This window comes from Mchenga conophoros, linkage group LG23 (genome assembly GCF_057382185.1).
Source record: "Mchenga conophoros isolate Kocher_MC1m ecotype Shallow Benthic linkage group LG23, M_conophoros_male_GT1.1, whole genome shotgun sequence".
Classification (NCBI taxonomy): domain Eukaryota; kingdom Metazoa; phylum Chordata; class Actinopteri; order Cichliformes; family Cichlidae; genus Mchenga; species Mchenga conophoros.
The window spans coordinates 54,726,512-54,745,355 of record NC_140547.1 but is presented as its reverse complement, the minus strand read 5'-3'; the positions used below and the strand labels follow the sequence as shown (position 1 = coordinate 54,745,355).

The window sequence follows — 18,844 nt, the reverse complement described above, 5'->3', positions numbered from 1 at the left end:
TATTCCAGTAAGAGAATAAAGGATGGGATATACTGGACTTGCTTCGTAGTACAGGGCCCTGTTGTGTGCATGTTTGACTGTGTGCTTTCAAAGATGTACTAACTGCTGTGTTGCTGTTGCATCAGTAGGATTACAGCAATTTCCAACTAATTGTTGTTTGATTTCCAAAATGTTGCAGCCGTGAACGCGGCGTCATTGTCACCCTGCCAGTATGGGCTGGCAGACGTTGGGGACAACGAAGTATTGACTGACTGAACGAAGATGGCTTGTTTCACATTGATACCATAAGTGTATCTACTATGAGGCTGAGGTGCAGCACTGGCTATCTTTAATATGTCTGCTTTTCTGAAGTTTTTATAAGACTAGCTTAGCTTTTTCTGCTATATAGTGCTCAGCTGCAGATGTTCGAACGCTGTGTCTCAAATCTGTGTAGCTAATGCATAACACAGGACTGTCACCTCTACATGAACATTTCAGAACTGGACTGATGCTATATATCCCAGTTTAACTCTGTATAAATGGAATCACAACACATTTGTTTGTTTCAACCTGTAAATGGAACTTTAGGGCCACGTGACACTTTGTGATACTGAAAGAATCTAAAAATGAAAACGTGTCTGTCTTTGCCAGTCGAGCATCTTAACGGGCTGTAACTGCACCTTTAGTCCGGGTATTTTGTTTCCCTTTCATTTAGACACAATTGGACAGTGTGGTGGTTTGGCTACTTTTTTACTAGAATTTTATTATTTTTGAAATAAGTAATAAGTTACCGTGAATAAATATTTCACCATCTAATTCCATCTGTGTCATTGTCCTATATAAGAGTATATGTCTGTATTACACACATAAGTTTGAGTATATTTCTGAACTGTTTTAAGGACTCCTGGTTGAAGTCATTTGAATGAGGTTTGTGTTTTTCCTGTATGTGAATTTTGTAATATTTTGGTCACAGTGGGCTGGACGTTTTGACAGTGTAAATAAACACAGTTCGAAAGCCTTCCACAGACTAGAATCACAAAAAGAAGTGTCCTCACTCTGTTGTGTTAACTTCAGTGATCTCTTCCTCTAAACCATTAATGAGCCTTCTAGACTCCATTCGTTCAACACTTCTCAAAGACATTTTAGCTTTGATTAATGCTTTCTTTACTAACAGACACCGCATGCGTTCGACGTTATTAAACCATTCCTTTAAAAGGCCTTTCTTTGATCCAGCTGTCTCCCCTTATTTACTTCTTCAGACTGAAGACGTCACTTGGATGAGTGACGAAACGTTTCTCCCACTGAAAACTTCCACATGAACAGAATCAACTCTTTGGCTTTTTTAGCTCAGGTGGTAGATCAGTAACATTACTAAAATTTTATTTATATAGCACCTTTCAAGACAAACATCACAAAGGTCTTCGCACAAAAATACAAAGGCATTTAAAACAAAACAGACAAAAGTTCACCAAATGCAGGTCATTGCTTCGATCTGTGGATGCTCCATTCTGCATCTCAAATATCCTTGTGCGAGATACTAATCCCAATTCATACATCAGAGTATGAATGTGTGTGAATGTTAGATAGAAAAAGCATTTTTTTAAAAGTGCTTGTGTGAACGGGTGAATGAGGAATGTTGTATAAAGCACTGTGAGTGCTCAGGTACAGTAGAACAGCGCCATAGATGAAACGTTTTTGTGACAAATGCTAATGGAATCATTCTTATGAGTGGCATCTATTTGGTTCTTTTTTCTTTTTCTTTTTTTTTCTTTTTTTTTTTTCTCGCCTGTCCCATTTGGTTCTTTAGCCGTCAGAATTGTTGTCTGAAGACCAACAAGGATACCCAATGGATTTACTTTGCCAAATGGATCATCGTGGCATTGCCGTATTGTTCCATTTGGTCGATCTTTGTTTTTATTGTTTATTATATTTTATTTTCAGATGTTACAGACGGGACAGACATGAGTGAGAGATAGGAAAGGGAGAAAGAAAGAGGAAGGAAAGGAAAAACAGAAGGGGAGAGGGACAGTGAGAAAGGGGGGGAGAAAAAAAATAAAAATCTCCTGGATCACCTGTTGAGAGAAGAATAGAAAACAAGCAAAAAAAGACCAAAAAAAAAACAAAGCAACATACTAAACACAACACCATCGCATTAATCTAGCTAAGTGTAAACAGCAGTAAATACTAAATATTCAATGTTGTTGTGCAGCACGCAGGACAGATGTGCTTCGAAGTAGCAGCCAAGAAAGGTGTAATTTGGGTCTACGAGCAGTGAACACCCGTGTGCATACCTGTGTGGATCAGCGCGCTTGTATTCCAAAGGTTTCTCCATGTAACGATCTGCTAGGGAGTGTGGGGGGGCCACAGCCCCTATTTGGTTCTTTTCAATTCAATTTTATTTATAAAATGCCAAATCACAACAACAGTCGCCTCAAGGTGCTTTATACTGTAAGGTCGACCCTACAATAAAACATACAGAGAAAAACCCAACAATCATATGACCCCCTATGAGCAGCACTTTGGTGACAGTGGGAAGGAAAAACTCCCTTTTAACAGGAAGAAACCTCCAGCAGAACCAGGCTCAGGGAGGGGCGGGGCCATCTGCTGTGATTGGCTGGTGTGAGAGAAGGAAGACAGGATAAAGACATGCTGTGGAAGAGAGACAGAGGTTAATAACAGGTATGATTCAATTCAGAGAGGTCTGTTAACACATAGTGAGTGAAGAAGAAACACCCAGTGCATCATGGGAATCCCCAACAGCCTCAGGGATTCAGCGTCACCTGATTGAGCCTGAATCTTAGCTGGAAAGCTGGTTCCACAGAAGAGGGGCCTGAAAACTGAAGGCTCTGCCTCCCATTCTACTTTTAAATACTCTAGGAACAACAAGTAGGCCTGCAGTGTGAGAGCAAAGTGCTCTAATAGGGTGATATGGTACTATAAGGTCATTAAGATAAGATGGGGCCTGATTATTTAAGACCTTGTATGTGAGGAGCAGGATTTTGAATTCTGGATTTAACAGGAAGCCAAAACAGGAGAAATCTGCTCTCTCGTTCTAGTCCCTGTCAGGACTCTTGCTGCAGCATTTTGGATTAGCTGAAGGCTTTCAGGGAGTTTGTAGGACTTCCTGATAATAATGAATTACAGTCGTGTAATTCATGAACTAGTGAACCTTCTCAGGAGTGGCAGGCCGACTAATTACCCCAAGACCGCAGTGACGAGTCCTCCAAGAGGTCACAAAAGACCCCAGAACAACATCCCAAGAACCGCAGGCCTCATCTGTGCCAATTAAGGTCAGTGTTCATGAGAAAGAGACTGAGCACCAACAACAACAACATTAAAATATGGTGGTGGCAGTGTGACGGTGGCAGTGCCGCTATCGAAGAAGAATAGTTTGCACTGCTGACAGAGACGAATCTGTTGTTGAGGTATGAGGTGAGCCAGTGTAGTGCTGTGCCGCTGACACCAGCACTGAAGTGCAGGCGTTGTACAAGACCGTTGTGGTTTCTATTCTATGCTGCAGGTTGCCTTGATACTAATGATGGTCTGTTTGAAGTTGAAGCTTCATGTGTCATAAAAAGAAGTGACAAGAAAAGGAAGAACACAGCATGGATATGTCACATGATGTTAAACTGAAGCTGGTGGGCAGAAACTTGGTAGAGTGGGCAATCATAATGAAGCAGTTCCTTTTAATTTGTAGATTCAAGCTGCTCTTCATATTTCTGGCCACCAGATGTCACCAAAGACTGTATTGAAAAGCTTTGATCAATGAACCTTTTTCAATACAAGCTTCAGTGCTTCAGAAAGTGTCATTTGGCCGTCACTATCCGAAACTCACCTTTTGAGACTTTTGAGAGGATTGGAAGTTTGTAGGTTGGTCAGTAGTTTTTTGGTAAGGTGGGTTCTAGGTTATTGTTCTTCATCAGAGGTCCAACTGCCTGCTTGAAGAGAGCTGAACCAGTACTGAAAGACAGAACTGTTGATGATTGAGAGAATGCTTGGACCAGTGTCTAGTGGATGGGTTGTGGATTTAATGAAAGAAGGATGGGATAGTGTGGTTTGAAAACAGATCAGAAGAAAGAATCAGTTAAAATGTGAGGGGAGGTAGTAATACTACTCCTAATATTCTGAACTTTACTAGCAGAGGCATCCTAAAAAGGCACTGGAGGAGATAACAGAGTTGGTGGTGGAGAACAAAATCCTCATAATGGGATTATTGGAGGTTTTTGTGATTTTGTAAAAGAAATATTTACAACAGCAGATTTACAGATTTCTTCTGGGTTATTTTACAAAATTAAAAACAGAGCTTGAAACTTGCTCCTCCTTCACTGTCTCTCTGGTTTTATACAATCTGTCCTGAGAGCTCCAGCAGTGTCACTGATCCAGGGTGACTTTTTAGGCCTGGGTTTACTCAGTTTATACGGAGCAATGGTTTCGATAACTGTGGCGCAAGTGGTGCTAAATAAGTTGATAAGGCGAGGGAGCTGGAGGCAGGTGCTTTCAAAAGCCTCACCAAAATTCTTAGCAGTAGAGGAATTAATACAACCTGATCAGCGTAATGTGTCCAATTCAGTGTTAGATACAGGAAACATGGAGCAGTGCATACAAATGACAGGGAAGCTGTCTGATAAGCAGGCATCAGTTATATTCAGATTAAAATCGAACACCTGATGGCAACACAGTGTGTGGCCTAGTTTGAGAGGGTGTAGTCTGTTCACGAACCGGAAATCCAGAGAGGCTGTATAGATGAATTCAAAACGCTTCTGGAAAATATCTGTCAAATATGTGAAATCACATGTACCACATCATCCTATTAGAGCACTTCGCTCTCACACTGCAGGCCTACTTGTTGTTCCTAGAGTATTTAAAAGTAGAATGGGAGGCAGAGCCTTCAGTTTTCAGGCCCCTCTTCTGTGGAACCAGCTTCCAGTTTGGATTCAGGAGACAGACACTATCTCTACTTTTAAGATTAGGCTTCAAACTTTCCTTTTTGCTAAAGCATATAGTTAGGGCTGGACCAGGTGACCCTGAATCCTCCCTTAGTTATGCTGCAATAGACGTAGGCTGCCGGGGATTCCCATGATGCACTGGCTCTTTCCTTTCCAGTCGCCTTTCTTCACTCACTATGTGTTAACAGACCTCTCTGCATTGAATCATATCTGTTATTAACCTCTGTCTCTCTTCCACAGCATGTCTTTATCCTGTCTTCCTTCTCTCACCCCAACCAATCACAGCAGATGGCCCCGCCCCTCCCTGAGCCTGGTTCTGCTGGAGGTTTCTTCCTGTTAAAAGGGAGTTTTTCCTTCCCACTGTCACCAAAGTGCTGCTCACAGGGGGTCATATGATTGTTGGGTTTTTCTCTGTATCTATTAATGTAGGATCTACCTTACAATATAAAGCGCCTTGAGGTGACTGTTGTTGTGATTTGGCACTGTGTAAATTGAATTGAAGTGAATTGAACATGTCTGAGTAACTTCTGTACAAAACCTTTGGTGTTTCAGAGTAAGGTCTTTGGATATTGTTGATATTGTGCAAGTATCAAGATTTTAATGGTTTATATCGTCCCCAAATGACACTGGGCTAATTAATTAAATAGTTTATTCTTTGCAAGCACTGTAAAAAAAACTACATCTGCTCACGATAAATTATAAAACTATCAGGTCCCAGAGAGTAGTTTTACACCAACATTTGTACTCTGAGTGAGAAGACCAGGATTTACTTACACTGTGATTAGTCAATGAAAATGTCACAAACACATCAACATAATAATTTTAATCATACTAATAAAGAGTTTTAACAGTTTATTTGATTAATTTAAAAATGTAAGAAGACTATTTTCACTATTGTCAAGTCACCATAAATCATATTTGTTTGTTTTATAAAGATGCAACAGTAATGATTCATGTCAACAGAATTTTAAAGAGCAGAGCACAAATACACTTTCAGTGCGCGTTTGTCCAAATCTTAAACGTATCAAGTATCGATCCAAATACAAGAACAAACAGCAAATAATCCACTTCTGAACCTGTCGATAATGTAAAGTTCCACTGACCTAATGTTAACACCAGTGTGAGAAAACAATTCTTCTCTTTGAAACACTGTTTGTGCTCCAGCTCAGCTGCAGGGTGTAGCTGTACTGAGACTGAAACGCTGATCTAACACCTCGACGTTACAATACACGATTGATACTGGAATACTGAATGCAGTATTCCAGTATTCCAGTAAGTTACTTCTGGAATACTAAATGCAGACTTTCGTTTTTTCTTTGGGAGCTATACCACAATGTACAACTGAGCCAGCGAGGCTACTGCTCCGATGTTATGTTAGTTGGTTAGTTCTGGATTTCTACGTAATTTATTTTCCCTGCTGGACTCCCTGCATTCATCCCTCCTCCCTCTTTCTTCCATTCCTTCTGTGCCTCCTCCTCCCTTTTTCTCTCTTTCCAAAGAGCAGCTTCCTTTTACACTGAAAAATGGAGACGAGAAGTGATCATTCACTGGCTTTCTCTGTCAGGGTCTTCACTCTGCAGGAAAAGGTGAGAGCTGAAGCATGCGTGGATACACATAAAGAGGTGATATTGGAGGTGACAGAGGTGCACTCTTTCACCTCCAATAAAGTGTTTTGCATGCACTGGCATTGGCTACTGTAGCTGTAATTCTGCATGAATGCTGTTGCTGTGGAAGTGAAAGCAAACAGGCTGCTGCTGTTGAGAACGTAGGATCAGCTGTGTATAATTCTAAAAAACATGCCTTTTTATTTATTATTGAGCTGTTAAGAAGAACAATTACACAAGAACTGAAATGAAAATCAGTGAAAGTTTTGGTTCAAATCCTCATCAGTATGTACAAAGGAGGTCTGGAGAGTCGTCGAAGTATTTGTGTCTACAGTCATCTGTAAAAGTCAGCAGAGGCTTTGTCACCTTTTTGCAGTTAGGCTGAAGAAGAAGAAACTGTTCATTGTTAAAGCAAGGTTAAACTAACAGATGCACATAAGTCTTACATCCTGTTGACTTGAACATTTACAGTATAGGGCCTGAAAATTCCAGTAGTGTTAATTTGTCATATTAATGTCGCTTTATAACAGTAAGGTCGACAGAGTATTTTTCCCGGTGTCAGGTAAATCATTCCTACAGTTTAAATGAGCCTGGCAGCCTGTGTTACTGTGGAGAAGCAGGGGTTGGTGCAATATGGGCTGTAAGGCCGGGTTAGGAGAGGCGTGTTCACATGTTAGTGCCATGATCGACGCCATAAGATAAGATAAGATAAGATAAGATAACCTTTATTAGTCCCACACGTGGGAAATTCTGGTAGCTATCAATAAAGGCTGATTAAATGGCCTGTATTTATATAGCGCTTTACTAGTCCCTAAGGACCCCAAAGCGCTTTACATATCCAGTCATCCACCCATTCGCACACTGGTGATGAAGCTACATTGTAGCCACAGCCACCCTGGGGCGCACTGACAGAGGCGAGGCTGCCGGACACTGGCGCCACCGGGCCCTCTGACCACCACCAGTAGGCAACGGGTGAAGTGTCTTGCCCAAGGACACAACGACCGAGACTGTCGGGGCTCGAACCGGCAACCTTCCGATTACAAGGCGAACTCCCAACTCTTGAGCCACGATCGCCCAATTAGTGCATAGCACAGCAGCTATCTGGAATTTTGGTCAAGTTAAACCCAAAACTGTTCAAAGGATGGCTGGAGGGCAAAGGACTGCAGTACGTTTTGGGCGTGTCCCTGTAGCTCTGGCATCACATGAACATTTGACTGAAGCCTGGGTTCTGGCTGGACCACTCACTGACGAGTCTTCCCTGTTTTTGCAGCAAAAACAAACATTCCCACAGTATGATGCCGCACCACCATGCTTCACTGTAGGGATTGCATTGGCCAAGTCAGTAGCATCAGAACGACCAGCTCAGCCTTCAATTTGAAAGTGGAAATTCCCACCATGACATTTCCCATCACTGAAATTGCTGTGTTGAGAATTTATCCAGTGAACAAAAGCAAAAACTTTATATAGTTTTGTCCGTGCAAGATAGGTATTGTTTTTTCTCTGCAGTTAGCAAATTCTGCTCCATAACTAATAATGCAGTTATACATAATGCAGTTCGCTTGTAGGCAAACTTAAGATTTGGAAGACAGAGCTGAACACTTTGCTGTGGTTGGCTTCTGAAGGAGGAGCAGGTTCAAGGAGAGGTGAGCAGAGGCCAGCATATGAATGTGTGCGGACAGAGAAACGACCAAGAACTCACTCTTCATCTCACCACAGGACAGGAAGCTCAGCAGGTAACTGTGCAGGATGGTAAGTACGCAAGGAAAAGCAAAACACATACACAACTATACAAACACACTATGTTTGCTTAGACCAGTGGTTAGCGGCAGTAATAACAGAAAGCCAGTTAGTAATTGAAAGTATGTATATATGTATTTATAGTGAATATCATCTGGCAATAGAAGGTGGTTAGTTCTGACCTAACTTTACTGCTCTTGTATGGAAGTTTGTGTCCCAGTGGGTCACACGTTGGCTGTAACACTTTGCATGTGAGTGGGTAGCATTAGCAGTTTATGTTTTTTGTTTAAGTAAAGTTTTCATGGAAATACGTCGCTCTGTCTTGTATTTAGTTTTCCTCAGTGATGTTTCTGAGGTCTTTATGGGTTTTGGGGTCTTTCAAGCTCACGTAGGTGGCCCAGCCAGTGTTGCTCATACTCCGGCTTTCATCTAATGAATCATTCTTCCTAATCCCGAGTCACCTAGAAGCCCTTACAGCAGCCTTCATGGTGAACAAGTGAAAAGGCAAGACCAGCACAGACCTTGTACAGTGAATGGCCAGCAAAACCTTGCGCCACACATTAGTCAGTTGACTTCCATCCTCCCCTCTGGTACTGATTCACGAGGTCGCCCCTGCTTCTGTACAGTCCCAGAGGGGAGGTGTCATGATCTGAAGAAGCTGAATACTGCACCATGTCTGGTGTCAATGCAGTTGCTATGACGTGTTCTTTAAATGACTCACAGCTGCTGATCTCGGTGACGTTTGGCACTTAAAAACTCTGTGGATACAAATCTTACTGTTTTTAAGTGTCCTCTTTATGTGTGGAACGTGTTTACAGCCAACGAAGCATTGGTTTTCCAGTTCACTGTTTCCAAGGAGATGGACTGCTGCCAGGTCGGAGGTCAGTCCTTCTTAGTCACCAACAACAACAACTTCAGTCTTCTGCTGCAATTCAAAACTCCAGCTGGTTTGTAGAGTATATTCTATAATAATTCCTACCATGAGAAGTTCTGATTTGTAGACTGCTGAAAGAAACTTGTCTTTGACTCTTTAGATATGCAGAACTTCCAGAGATTACTGAAGACCGAGGAAAATGAAGAGAAGGGGAAAGGTTGGATTGAAGTACATCAGGGAGGCAATAAGGATGCAGAGAGAGGACCAACAATGTTTAACAGAAGGATTGAAAAGAACCCTGCACAGTGCTACCAGGTAAGCGAACCAAGAATTCGAACCTTAAATTTGACACTCGAACATGGTTTAATGCTTCTGCGTGTTTGCAGTTCCACAGCTGTCTGACCCAGCAGCAGAGCCTGCTTCAGGACTACTTGAGGAACGCCACCTATCAGAAAGCCATTTTAGTCAATGAGGCTGACTTCAGAGACAAGGTGCACTTCTATGAATGGATAGTGTTATAGCACGTTCCTTAATTATGTCTATAAGGTCTGTACAGTTTACCTATTTCACTGCTGTGAAACGTGTTTTCCCATTTCCTGGTTTCTTATTGTTTTCCATATAAAAGCTTGTGCTCTTGCTGAAAAGCTGTCTACAGTTTTTGCTTTGTGACACTTTCAGTTCTTTTCCTTTTCACTTTTGGTCTGAGGTTTTCACTTTGTCTTTATTCTATGGGAAGTTTGACTTGGCGTCTGCATGCTTTCTTGTCTCTGTAGGTGGTTCTGGATGTGGGCTGTGGTTCTGGTATTCTGTCTTTTTTTGCAGTGCAGGCAGGGGCTGCCAGAGTGTATGCTGTTGAGTCCAGCCCTATGGCCAAGTATACACAGGTCAGCGTGGTTCATTCTTTTACCGTTTATATTGTTTTCCTTAACTGTGCAGGTTTAACTCTTTGTTTATATTTGAAAACCTTTCTTGCAATAATGAAGCCATTGTTTAGCATTCTCTAACTAACCTACAAGCATAATTTGAAGTTTTGGTGTGTAAGAGCTAAAGACATGAAGGGCCTGGATTACAGTCTACATGCATTTTGGCTTTGATAAAGTCTTAAGTGAGACCAGAGTCATGCGTGCAAGCACATAGGGCACATACATGAGATGCAGAGCGTGGCATTCTCAGGAGTTAATGGATTGCTTCAACATGTGGCCAAGAGTTTAGTAGGATAGGGGCTGCAGAAAGCTGAAGCACACAGTACAGACTTACACCAGTGCTGGAAATGATACATTCGTAACTGAAACAATACTACTGTCATGCAAAAGTGCTTTTTAAACACAGACAGGAACAGCTATTTGTAAAAACTCTTTGGGTTAAATAAGTAATGCAAACTTTAACAACAGGAGACTTTCTGTGTGTGCATTCTTCCTTTGTGTCTGCATGGATTTGCTCCAAATATTCTGCCATCCTACCACAGTTAGAAGACATTCGTGTTAGGTGGACTGGTAATTACATATTGGCATGTACAGTGGTTTGCAAAAGTATTCGGCCCCCTTGAACTTTCCCACATTTTGTCACATTACAGCCACAAACATGAATCAGTTTTATTATAATTCCAGGTGAAAGACCAACACAAAGTGGTGCACACGTGAGAAGTGGAACGAACATCAGACATGACTCCAAACATGTTTTACAAATAAATAACTGCAAAGTGGGGTGTGCGTAATTATTCAGCCCCTGAGTCAATACTTTGTAGAACCAGCTTTTGCTGCAGTTCCAGCTGCCAGACTTTTCGGGTCTGTCTCTACCAGCTTTGCACATCTACAGACTGAAATCTTTGCCCATTCTTCTTTGCAGAACAGCTCCAGCTCAGTCAGATTAGATGGGCAGCGTTTGTGAACAGCAGTTTTCAGATCTTGCCACACAAGCAACTGTAGCTTGTAGGCTAAAGTACTTTAGTACTGCAGGCTTTAGACTACAAAAGTCCATTCCTGAGTCAAATGAGTTTAATAAACCCTAGCTAAAGTCCTGTTAAAAACTTGAGAAAACTATTTCTCATAAACATGAAAGTTTATTTGGAGACAAACTTCTCTAAAAAGTGGGGTTCACAATGGCTAAAATGATTACTTATTATGAAACAGATTGATAATGACTGGGATACAAACATAAGACAAAATAGGAACGTCTGCTAACATGTTTCCAGAGTGTTGCACAGTACAGTATAGTATGTGAGACAGTGTCCTGGTGCTATGGAGTGAAGTTAATATTCTTTAATAGTCGTGCAGTCTTACAGTGAGTTGTTTAACGCAGGAGATATTTTCTGTCTCCTGTTCAGATCCTGGTGGAGGATAACCGTCTCTCTGAGCACATCAGGGTCTTTGAGGGGGAGATGGAGCAGGTCAATCTTCCTGACATGGTGGATGTCATCATCTCTGAGCCCATGGGTTATATGTTAGTTAACGAAAGGCTCATGGAGAACTTCTTGTTTGCCAGGAGATGGCTCAAACCCAATGGTAGGAATCCAGATATTGAGGTTAAACTATGTTTTAATGTAACGAGGCATCATTTGTATAAGCCACTATGGATGTGATTAAAAACACTGAGAAAAAGAACACCTTTTAATTGAGTTCCAACTGCAGGAATTCTCTTTGTTCTGAGTAAGAAGGTACTTTGTTCCAAGTGGCACCTCAAAAAGTACTGAGCAGGGCTGGACTGATTAGTTCAGCTCTTCAGCTCGGTGCATTTTCTTTACGTGAGAGGAATAACAAATGAAAACTGCTGCTGTCACTCTATTGGTGGAAGTAATAAACAGCAATGCAGTGAAATCTTGATTTCCTCTGCTGACGAGGTTTGGTTCGATTTTATGGTGACAGCAGCTCATTGGCTGAAGCAGTTTTATGAAACTGCACCTTGAGCCTGCCCCCACATTCTGCAGTGGAACAGGAGCGACTATATCTTCCTCTGTTAGCGTTTTTGTCTTTCACTTATTCATTTTCTCTGCCTTTCTATTATTATCCACTTCTCTCAATTTCCAGGTGTGATGTTTCCCTCCTATGGAGACATTCACGTGGCTCCTTTCAGTGATGACCAGCTGTACTTTGAGCACTACGCACGGGCCAATTTCTGGTCTGTCACTCACGCACAGATGCACAGACATAACTCTATTCCCGGGGACACGAACACACTGGCTCCTTTTTATATCTCGCGCGTTTGACAGTCAGGCTGTGAAACATTTAGTCCAGTCCTGACTCATACAAACCAAAATGGATTTGGGTTTTTTTGTATCAGTCGAAGTCCATAAAGAAAGCAGGAAAAAGTCAGAAGCTGAAGAGGTACGGGACATATAGTAGGGTGCAAACGAGGGAAAAACATGTCAAACTGAGGGCTTAAATATGCACAGGAGGTGATTAGAGAGAAGCAACTCAGCTGGGAAAACAATGCACTGGTGAACTGAACCGGACCAACGAGACAGAAGGGGAAGTAAAACCAAATGCAAGGCACACAAAAAAAATCTAAATAACACATAGAAAGTAATATTGCTGTACCCTCTGAGTGAGTGAAATCGGTTTTAGTAGCAAGGAAGGAAATGATCTTTTTGCACAGAGACACAGTGTGGTTAATCAGATGGTGCAAAAAGCTCCATTTGGTCAACCTCACAAATAGGACGAGTGGATTTGTACAAATTGAAATGGCTGGTGATGCACAGATGCAAGGTTATCAACGGTTCCACCCTCGTGCAATAAAGGACATATGTTCTATCACAAGACGGCTAATCATCTACATAAGGCGTGAGGGTGTAGTATCCATGGCAGTTTATCTTGAAACAACAACTGTAATCTGCATATTAGCACAAATTCCCAAATAGAATCGTTTTCTCAAAATAGTATTTAAACCTTATTCTCTGAAACACAACTGGACCCTAGTCTTGACCTTCTGATTTTTAAGCTAAGGCAGGAATATTTCTGATCACCTGGACCCATCATTTCATGTTAACACAGGGAGAAATATACTTTGAAGAAACACAACAAAAAAGGAACAGAAAGAACTTTTATGATGAGACAGCATGCCTTTCTTGTTTTTATAACATTTGTCATTCATTTGTTTGATGTGACGTTGGACAAAGTGGAAAACGGCATGCATACTAGACCAGAGGTCATACAGGGGACTCTGAGCACCTGACTCATGTGGATACAGCCCTAATTACTGGGCTCTCAGGCCTGATCACCGCTCGTATGTGCCAGCATGCTTTGGCCAGTTCACAGAACATGTTTTTAAGACTTCTGACTTCGTTTAAAATACAGCTCTGGTGATGATCGCTTCCATGCCTTTGACGTGTTCAGCCTGCAAACAATACCACCTCTGTTTTGGAGTTTGCATGTGCATGCATGCATGCCACCATGTGTGTGTATGTGAGTGCTGCTATGCTCTCTTCCCCTCACTGCTTTACCACTATGTGCAGGTCAGGCTCCGTCGGTACTGAGGAATGAATGTAAACTGTAAACGTTTTCCATCAGTTTCTACTTCCCTCACTTTTCAGCAGTAGAAGAAAGACATTTGACAATTTTAATCTTTGTAATCACATTTACAATAACATTAATTATTCTCTGAAGTTCTGCATGATTTCCTGTTTTTTGGGGGGTGGGGGTTGTGTATTTCTCATACACATTTCTGATCCAACAAACTTAAATATTAGACAAAGTTAACACAAGTGAACACAAAATGAAGGCGTTTATTATTAAGGGGAAAAAAAATCAAAACCTTCATGGCCCTGGGGGTCTGGTCTGGGGAGGTTTTGCTGCCGCGAGACCTGGAAGACTGGCCGTGGTAAACGGAACCATGAATGTCTACCAGAACATCCTGAAGGAGAATGTCCGACCATCTGCTCGTCACCCTGAGCTCTACAGCAGGATAACGATCCAAACACATCAGCAAGTCCACCTCTGACTAGACCCCTCCAAAGTCTTCATTTTGTTTTTCTTCATCCATCCAAAATCCTGACCTGAATCCGACTGACATGCTGTGGCACGACCTTAAAAATACCCTGCAGCGTGGCTGAATTACAACAATTCTGCAAAGATGAGTGGGTCTAAATTCCACTCTAAAACACTCATTGCCAGTTATGACAAACATCTGACTACTGTTGTTGGTGCTAAGCGTGGCCCAACCACTCGTTAGGTTTAGGGGGGGTAATTACTTTTGTAGGTTGTAGATGCAGATTGTTTTACACCTTCATTCACAAACTGCATGTTGTGTTTACTTTTGTTATGTTTTATCTAAATGGGAAAAAAGGAAGAGGGCAAACATTTTTTCACACCACAGTATATATAAGCTATTGTTAAATATTTTGCTCAGACTAATTAAGTTGCAATCTGAGCGCATTTAGAAACTGAGGGGTAAAATTACAGGTACGGTGTTAACCACCAGTTGTGCCAATCGGTCGACTGCAAATAACTTGATCTCTGCTCTTTACATGTTTCCCTTCAGGCAGCAGAGGAGCTTCTATGGCGTGAACCTGAGTGCTCTTCACAATGCTGCGGTGGAAGAGTTATTCAGGCAGCCTATAGTGGTATGGTGCACTGTATGATACAAAACATACATGTAGATGAATAGAAAATGTGTAATGAACATTAAACTCAGCACAAAAACTAAGGATATTTGTGATCTTAGATGGTGCCACATTTGTAAGGAAAATGTATTAGTGGGTTGCACCCATGAAAAACGTGCCAAATCTGCGCTACCATTTCCAGTCAGCTTGTTGTATGATTGACTCTTGTTTTGAGCTTCTGGTAGAGCTGATGATCAGGTGGCTGACTGGTGCCTGATTATCAGGACCTGTTAGCATGGACCCCGTTTCAACAGTCAATAGATATCTTATCCAAGCATGACACATTTGGCTGATCTGGCAACTACAATTTGGTCTTCTGCAAAATCAAGTAGCAGCACTGTTTCAAGTGAGGCCTAGTACCATCTCTAAATTGAAGGTGAAGTTTCATATAATGGGAGGTGTCAGAGACAGTCCATGAGCACTGAGTCCAGATTCTGCCTATGGCGGTTGGATCATGGCATCAAAGTACTTTTCGATTCGAGTACTAACCAGGCCTGATCGTATTTAGCATTTGAGTTTGGACAAGATCAATCATGCTCAGGGTTGTATGGTCATCAATGCCAAATTCTGTGTTAAACTGACTCCACTTTTAGCAATGAAAATTGTTCTCACAGATGGGTCATTGGCTTGAACCCAGAGACCATCATGAGTTTTACTGAACAGTCTAAACCAGGCAGGGAATAATGTGGTCAGCATGACCGGGAACATGTGATTAGTTTTTTCAATTGACTGCAGAACAGTTCCCAGTTGTTTTGATTGTCTTCCTCGTCATGTTATGATAAAAACAAAAGATAAAGCTGTTTTATTGAGGGCTCATTGGATGGTTTTGATCAAAATGATGTACATAATATTGTCAGAATTGTGGAGTCCAGCACAATTGCAGGCACGGTCTCTGCGCACAGATGAAAAATCTAACCTGAATTGAAATTAAAATAAATACTTTAACAATTCAGTTCTGCAGTGTGAGTCAGTGACTGGCTGCTCCCGTATGGGATCAGAACGATGCCACCTTATCCCACAGTCCAGCCAATGATGTGATTCACATTCGTATATATGCAGCTAATCAACGTCGCTGACAGGCTCTGACAGCGTCCTTATGTGCCGACACCGGTGTTTTAGCAAAGCGGCTGATGTGGAGTGAAGCCACGTTAATGACAACGTGTCCAACCATTGGAGATGTGAGCAGGACAGACGAACAACTGACGGGAAAGTGTGGACTTTATACCAGTTTTTAAATTGTGTTGATCGGCCACGTAAAACCAGAGTTATGATAAAATATCTGCAATGTTTGTTTTTCTTCCTGAATACTGTCGTTGTTTATATTTACTGCAGGAAGAAACGGTAAAAACGGCGTTTTATAAGGAAAACGCTCGAAAGCCTGTGAGCAAAAACAAAACTCCCAGCCTTTCCTATTGGTGGAAAAATGTACCATGTGGACCAATCAAAAAATTATATGGCAACATGGCCTTTAGTTGTTTAGGGAGGGGGAAGTTTTAGGAGTGACGGCGTGTTTGAGATGTGAGAGATTTGCGACGTTTAGCACAAATCTTGTGTAATTAGTGTGTAGTTAGTGTGTAGTCAGTGTGTAGTTAGTGTGTAGTGTAGTCAATAGTGTTGTTGTGTGTGTCAGAACAATGAGGCGACTGCTGAGTGTTACAGGTGTTACAGCAGTGACACATCTGCTGCTGTCAGGCCTGCAGGTATCAGGCTGTTGTTCTCCTTCATCTCATAGTGGACACAAATTATTTTTGGAGCGACACAAATAATTTGTGTGGCATCAGATTTGATGCAGAACAGCTGATTGTTCTGTAAATAGTTTGAAATGTTTGTTTAAAAACACCTTGGCTGCATTTTTAGGTAAACAGCTGCAAAACTTTGTTGTTTGCAAAACTCAGTTACTTTTTTGAAGAAGTAACTATATAGTTAATTACCCAACATTGGTCATTATTTACTGTATTTGCATACAGAGTTACAGACTCTCTCCCAGACCACAGACTCATAATACAGTCAGAGCTTTATTTAAAAAAGAAAGTTGTGTTTTCAAAATTGGAGTTGAAGTTATTTTTACTTCCAACAGTGTTAACATGCTACAGGTCATGAACAAGATTCTTTTAAATTTTCATTGTAAGTGGGATAAAGCAGTTAATTAGAAGTCGTCTAACATAAATGCTGTAATTTGATTACTTTAATAAACATGTGACTTGGATGGATCGGATGCTGGCGTGACCACAGTGCACACGTCTGCTGTTGCTCACAGTGGTCCAAGAGACGCTCAGGGAGTTTGTGTGTTCGTTCAGACACGTGAAACATTAGAGGCAACATTGCATGAGGGGAAGGTAAACTGGCGGTCTGACAAAGGGAGCTGAAGGCAAGGTACACAAAACAAACACAAAATAAAGCAGGAGGAGTGAAAACTGAAGAGGGAAAACACATATTCATAAACTTAATACAAGAGAACTGTCACCAGAAGGAAGGACACAAAACAAGGAATAAAGCTAAGGAAACTAGGAACTGAGAACTAAATACACTAAGGACTTCCTGAAGTTATTATAAACATTACACAAAGCAGCAACCACAATAAGCTTTTCTATTTAAAACAAAAACATCAAAGTGATGCAAAATGCTGCGTGAACTCACCCAGGACCATGAATAATATGTTCCTCAACACAACTGAGCACTCTCTGTGCATGACATCAAAACAGGAAAACAAGGAAATGTCTTTTGGACGAATGCGTCCACAGAGCCAGAAGTTCAAGTTCCAGCCTAAAGGGACAAAGAGAATCAGTGCAAAGGAGCCCTGGAGCCGCTGTGGACGAACACTTACTGTGACATTTTTTAATGTGTGCTCTTTTAATTTGTCATCACTCTGTGTGATAATTGGCATTGTTGCTTTCGCAGTTTCTTTTTCCTCCTAAATTCTATACTCTTATCAAAAGCTTGTAATAAATTTAAACGTTTGTTCCAGGACACATTTGATGTTCATATCCTGATGGCCAGGTCTGTCAAGCACTGCATCAATTTCATGGAAGCTAAAGAAGAGGATTTACTCAGGTTATACACTGAATCATATTTGTTGCCTGATCAGAAACATTGTATCTACACCTCATCTATGCAGTGATTATGTCACATTATTGATGATTTAAGATGTGACTGGAATGTACTTATAGGCAGAAAACAGATGAGTGGTTATATAAATAAACGAGTCACACCTGAGTAAAAACACAGCGTACATCAGTTAACTCTAAGAATTCCTGTTGGTTTTGTTATAGTGTGCTATAAATGATAGCTTTGCCATTTCATTTTTTTAATGTTCAAAGTTGAATTATTGACTTACTTTATGATTTAATACTTTATTATACTTTACATATGTTACTACTTAATGTTTTACTTTTTCTGGTTGGAAAGTAAGGTGATGCTAGATAGTCCAAACAGTTTGAGAAAAACACAAGTTAATGACATATTAACGAACACTGGATGCCAAAACCTTTGTGTGCAACACTTTTCTTATAATGTTTTTAACTATTTGATGAAAATTGAAAAACAAAATCTGTGTTTACAGAATAGAGATTCCCTTTGTGTTTACTCTGCTCCAGTCTGGTCTGATCCATGGACTTGCCTTCTGGTTTGATGTGGCCTACCTGGGATCCAAGTAAGTAATCCAATGCTTTCTTTCTAAGATTTAATGAAGGATTTTCAATGCAGACCAAATGGAAGGATGCATGGAACGAAAATATGTTATAGCAACAGAAAAACTTTGATTATTCAAGCACACAGAAAATTTTGATCTGACAAACAAAATATTAAGCCATGTCCCCCTCAATAGGTATATTCACCTGAAGCCGTTCAGTATGGAGGTGATCTCTCTCACTCTCTTTGTAGGGCCACAGTATGGTTCTCCACTGCTCCCACAGAGCCTCTGACCCGCTGGTTCCAGGTCAGATGTCTACTTCAGACGCCGCTCTTTGCCAAGCTTGGACAGACTTTGTCTGGGACAGTCCAACTGGCTGCTAACAACAGGTACAGCTGTGCTGTCCATAGGACTGCATTATCAATAGGGCAAAGAGGGAAAAGCAAAGGAGCTTTAATACCCTGCTTTAGTTCCACAGGTGCT

At 41.2% G+C, this 18,844-nt stretch overlaps 1 protein-coding gene across 1 annotated transcript in view; it reads left to right on the top strand.

Annotated features, from left to right (window-relative positions):
* Nucleotides 1-6,428: 6,428 nt before the first annotated feature.
* Nucleotides 6,429-18,844, top strand: part of LOC146548401 (histone-arginine methyltransferase CARM1-like) — a 22,251-nt gene continuing 9,835 nt past the window's right edge. Inside the window, exons 1-12 of the mRNA XM_085265055.1 lie at nucleotides 6,429-6,511; nucleotides 8,152-8,278; nucleotides 9,085-9,213; nucleotides 9,301-9,455; nucleotides 9,527-9,631; nucleotides 9,914-10,024; nucleotides 11,464-11,641; nucleotides 12,164-12,254; nucleotides 14,613-14,694; nucleotides 17,699-17,784; nucleotides 18,293-18,382; nucleotides 18,613-18,789. Of these exons, the coding sequence (XP_085121181.1) occupies nucleotides 6,449-6,511; nucleotides 8,152-8,278; nucleotides 9,085-9,213; nucleotides 9,301-9,455; nucleotides 9,527-9,631; nucleotides 9,914-10,024; nucleotides 11,464-11,641; nucleotides 12,164-12,254; nucleotides 14,613-14,694; nucleotides 17,699-17,784; nucleotides 18,293-18,382; nucleotides 18,613-18,789 (1,394 nt within the window). The 5' untranslated portion in view covers nucleotides 6,429-6,448. The remainder of the gene's footprint in view (nucleotides 6,512-8,151; nucleotides 8,279-9,084; nucleotides 9,214-9,300; nucleotides 9,456-9,526; nucleotides 9,632-9,913; nucleotides 10,025-11,463; nucleotides 11,642-12,163; nucleotides 12,255-14,612; nucleotides 14,695-17,698; nucleotides 17,785-18,292; nucleotides 18,383-18,612; nucleotides 18,790-18,844) is intronic.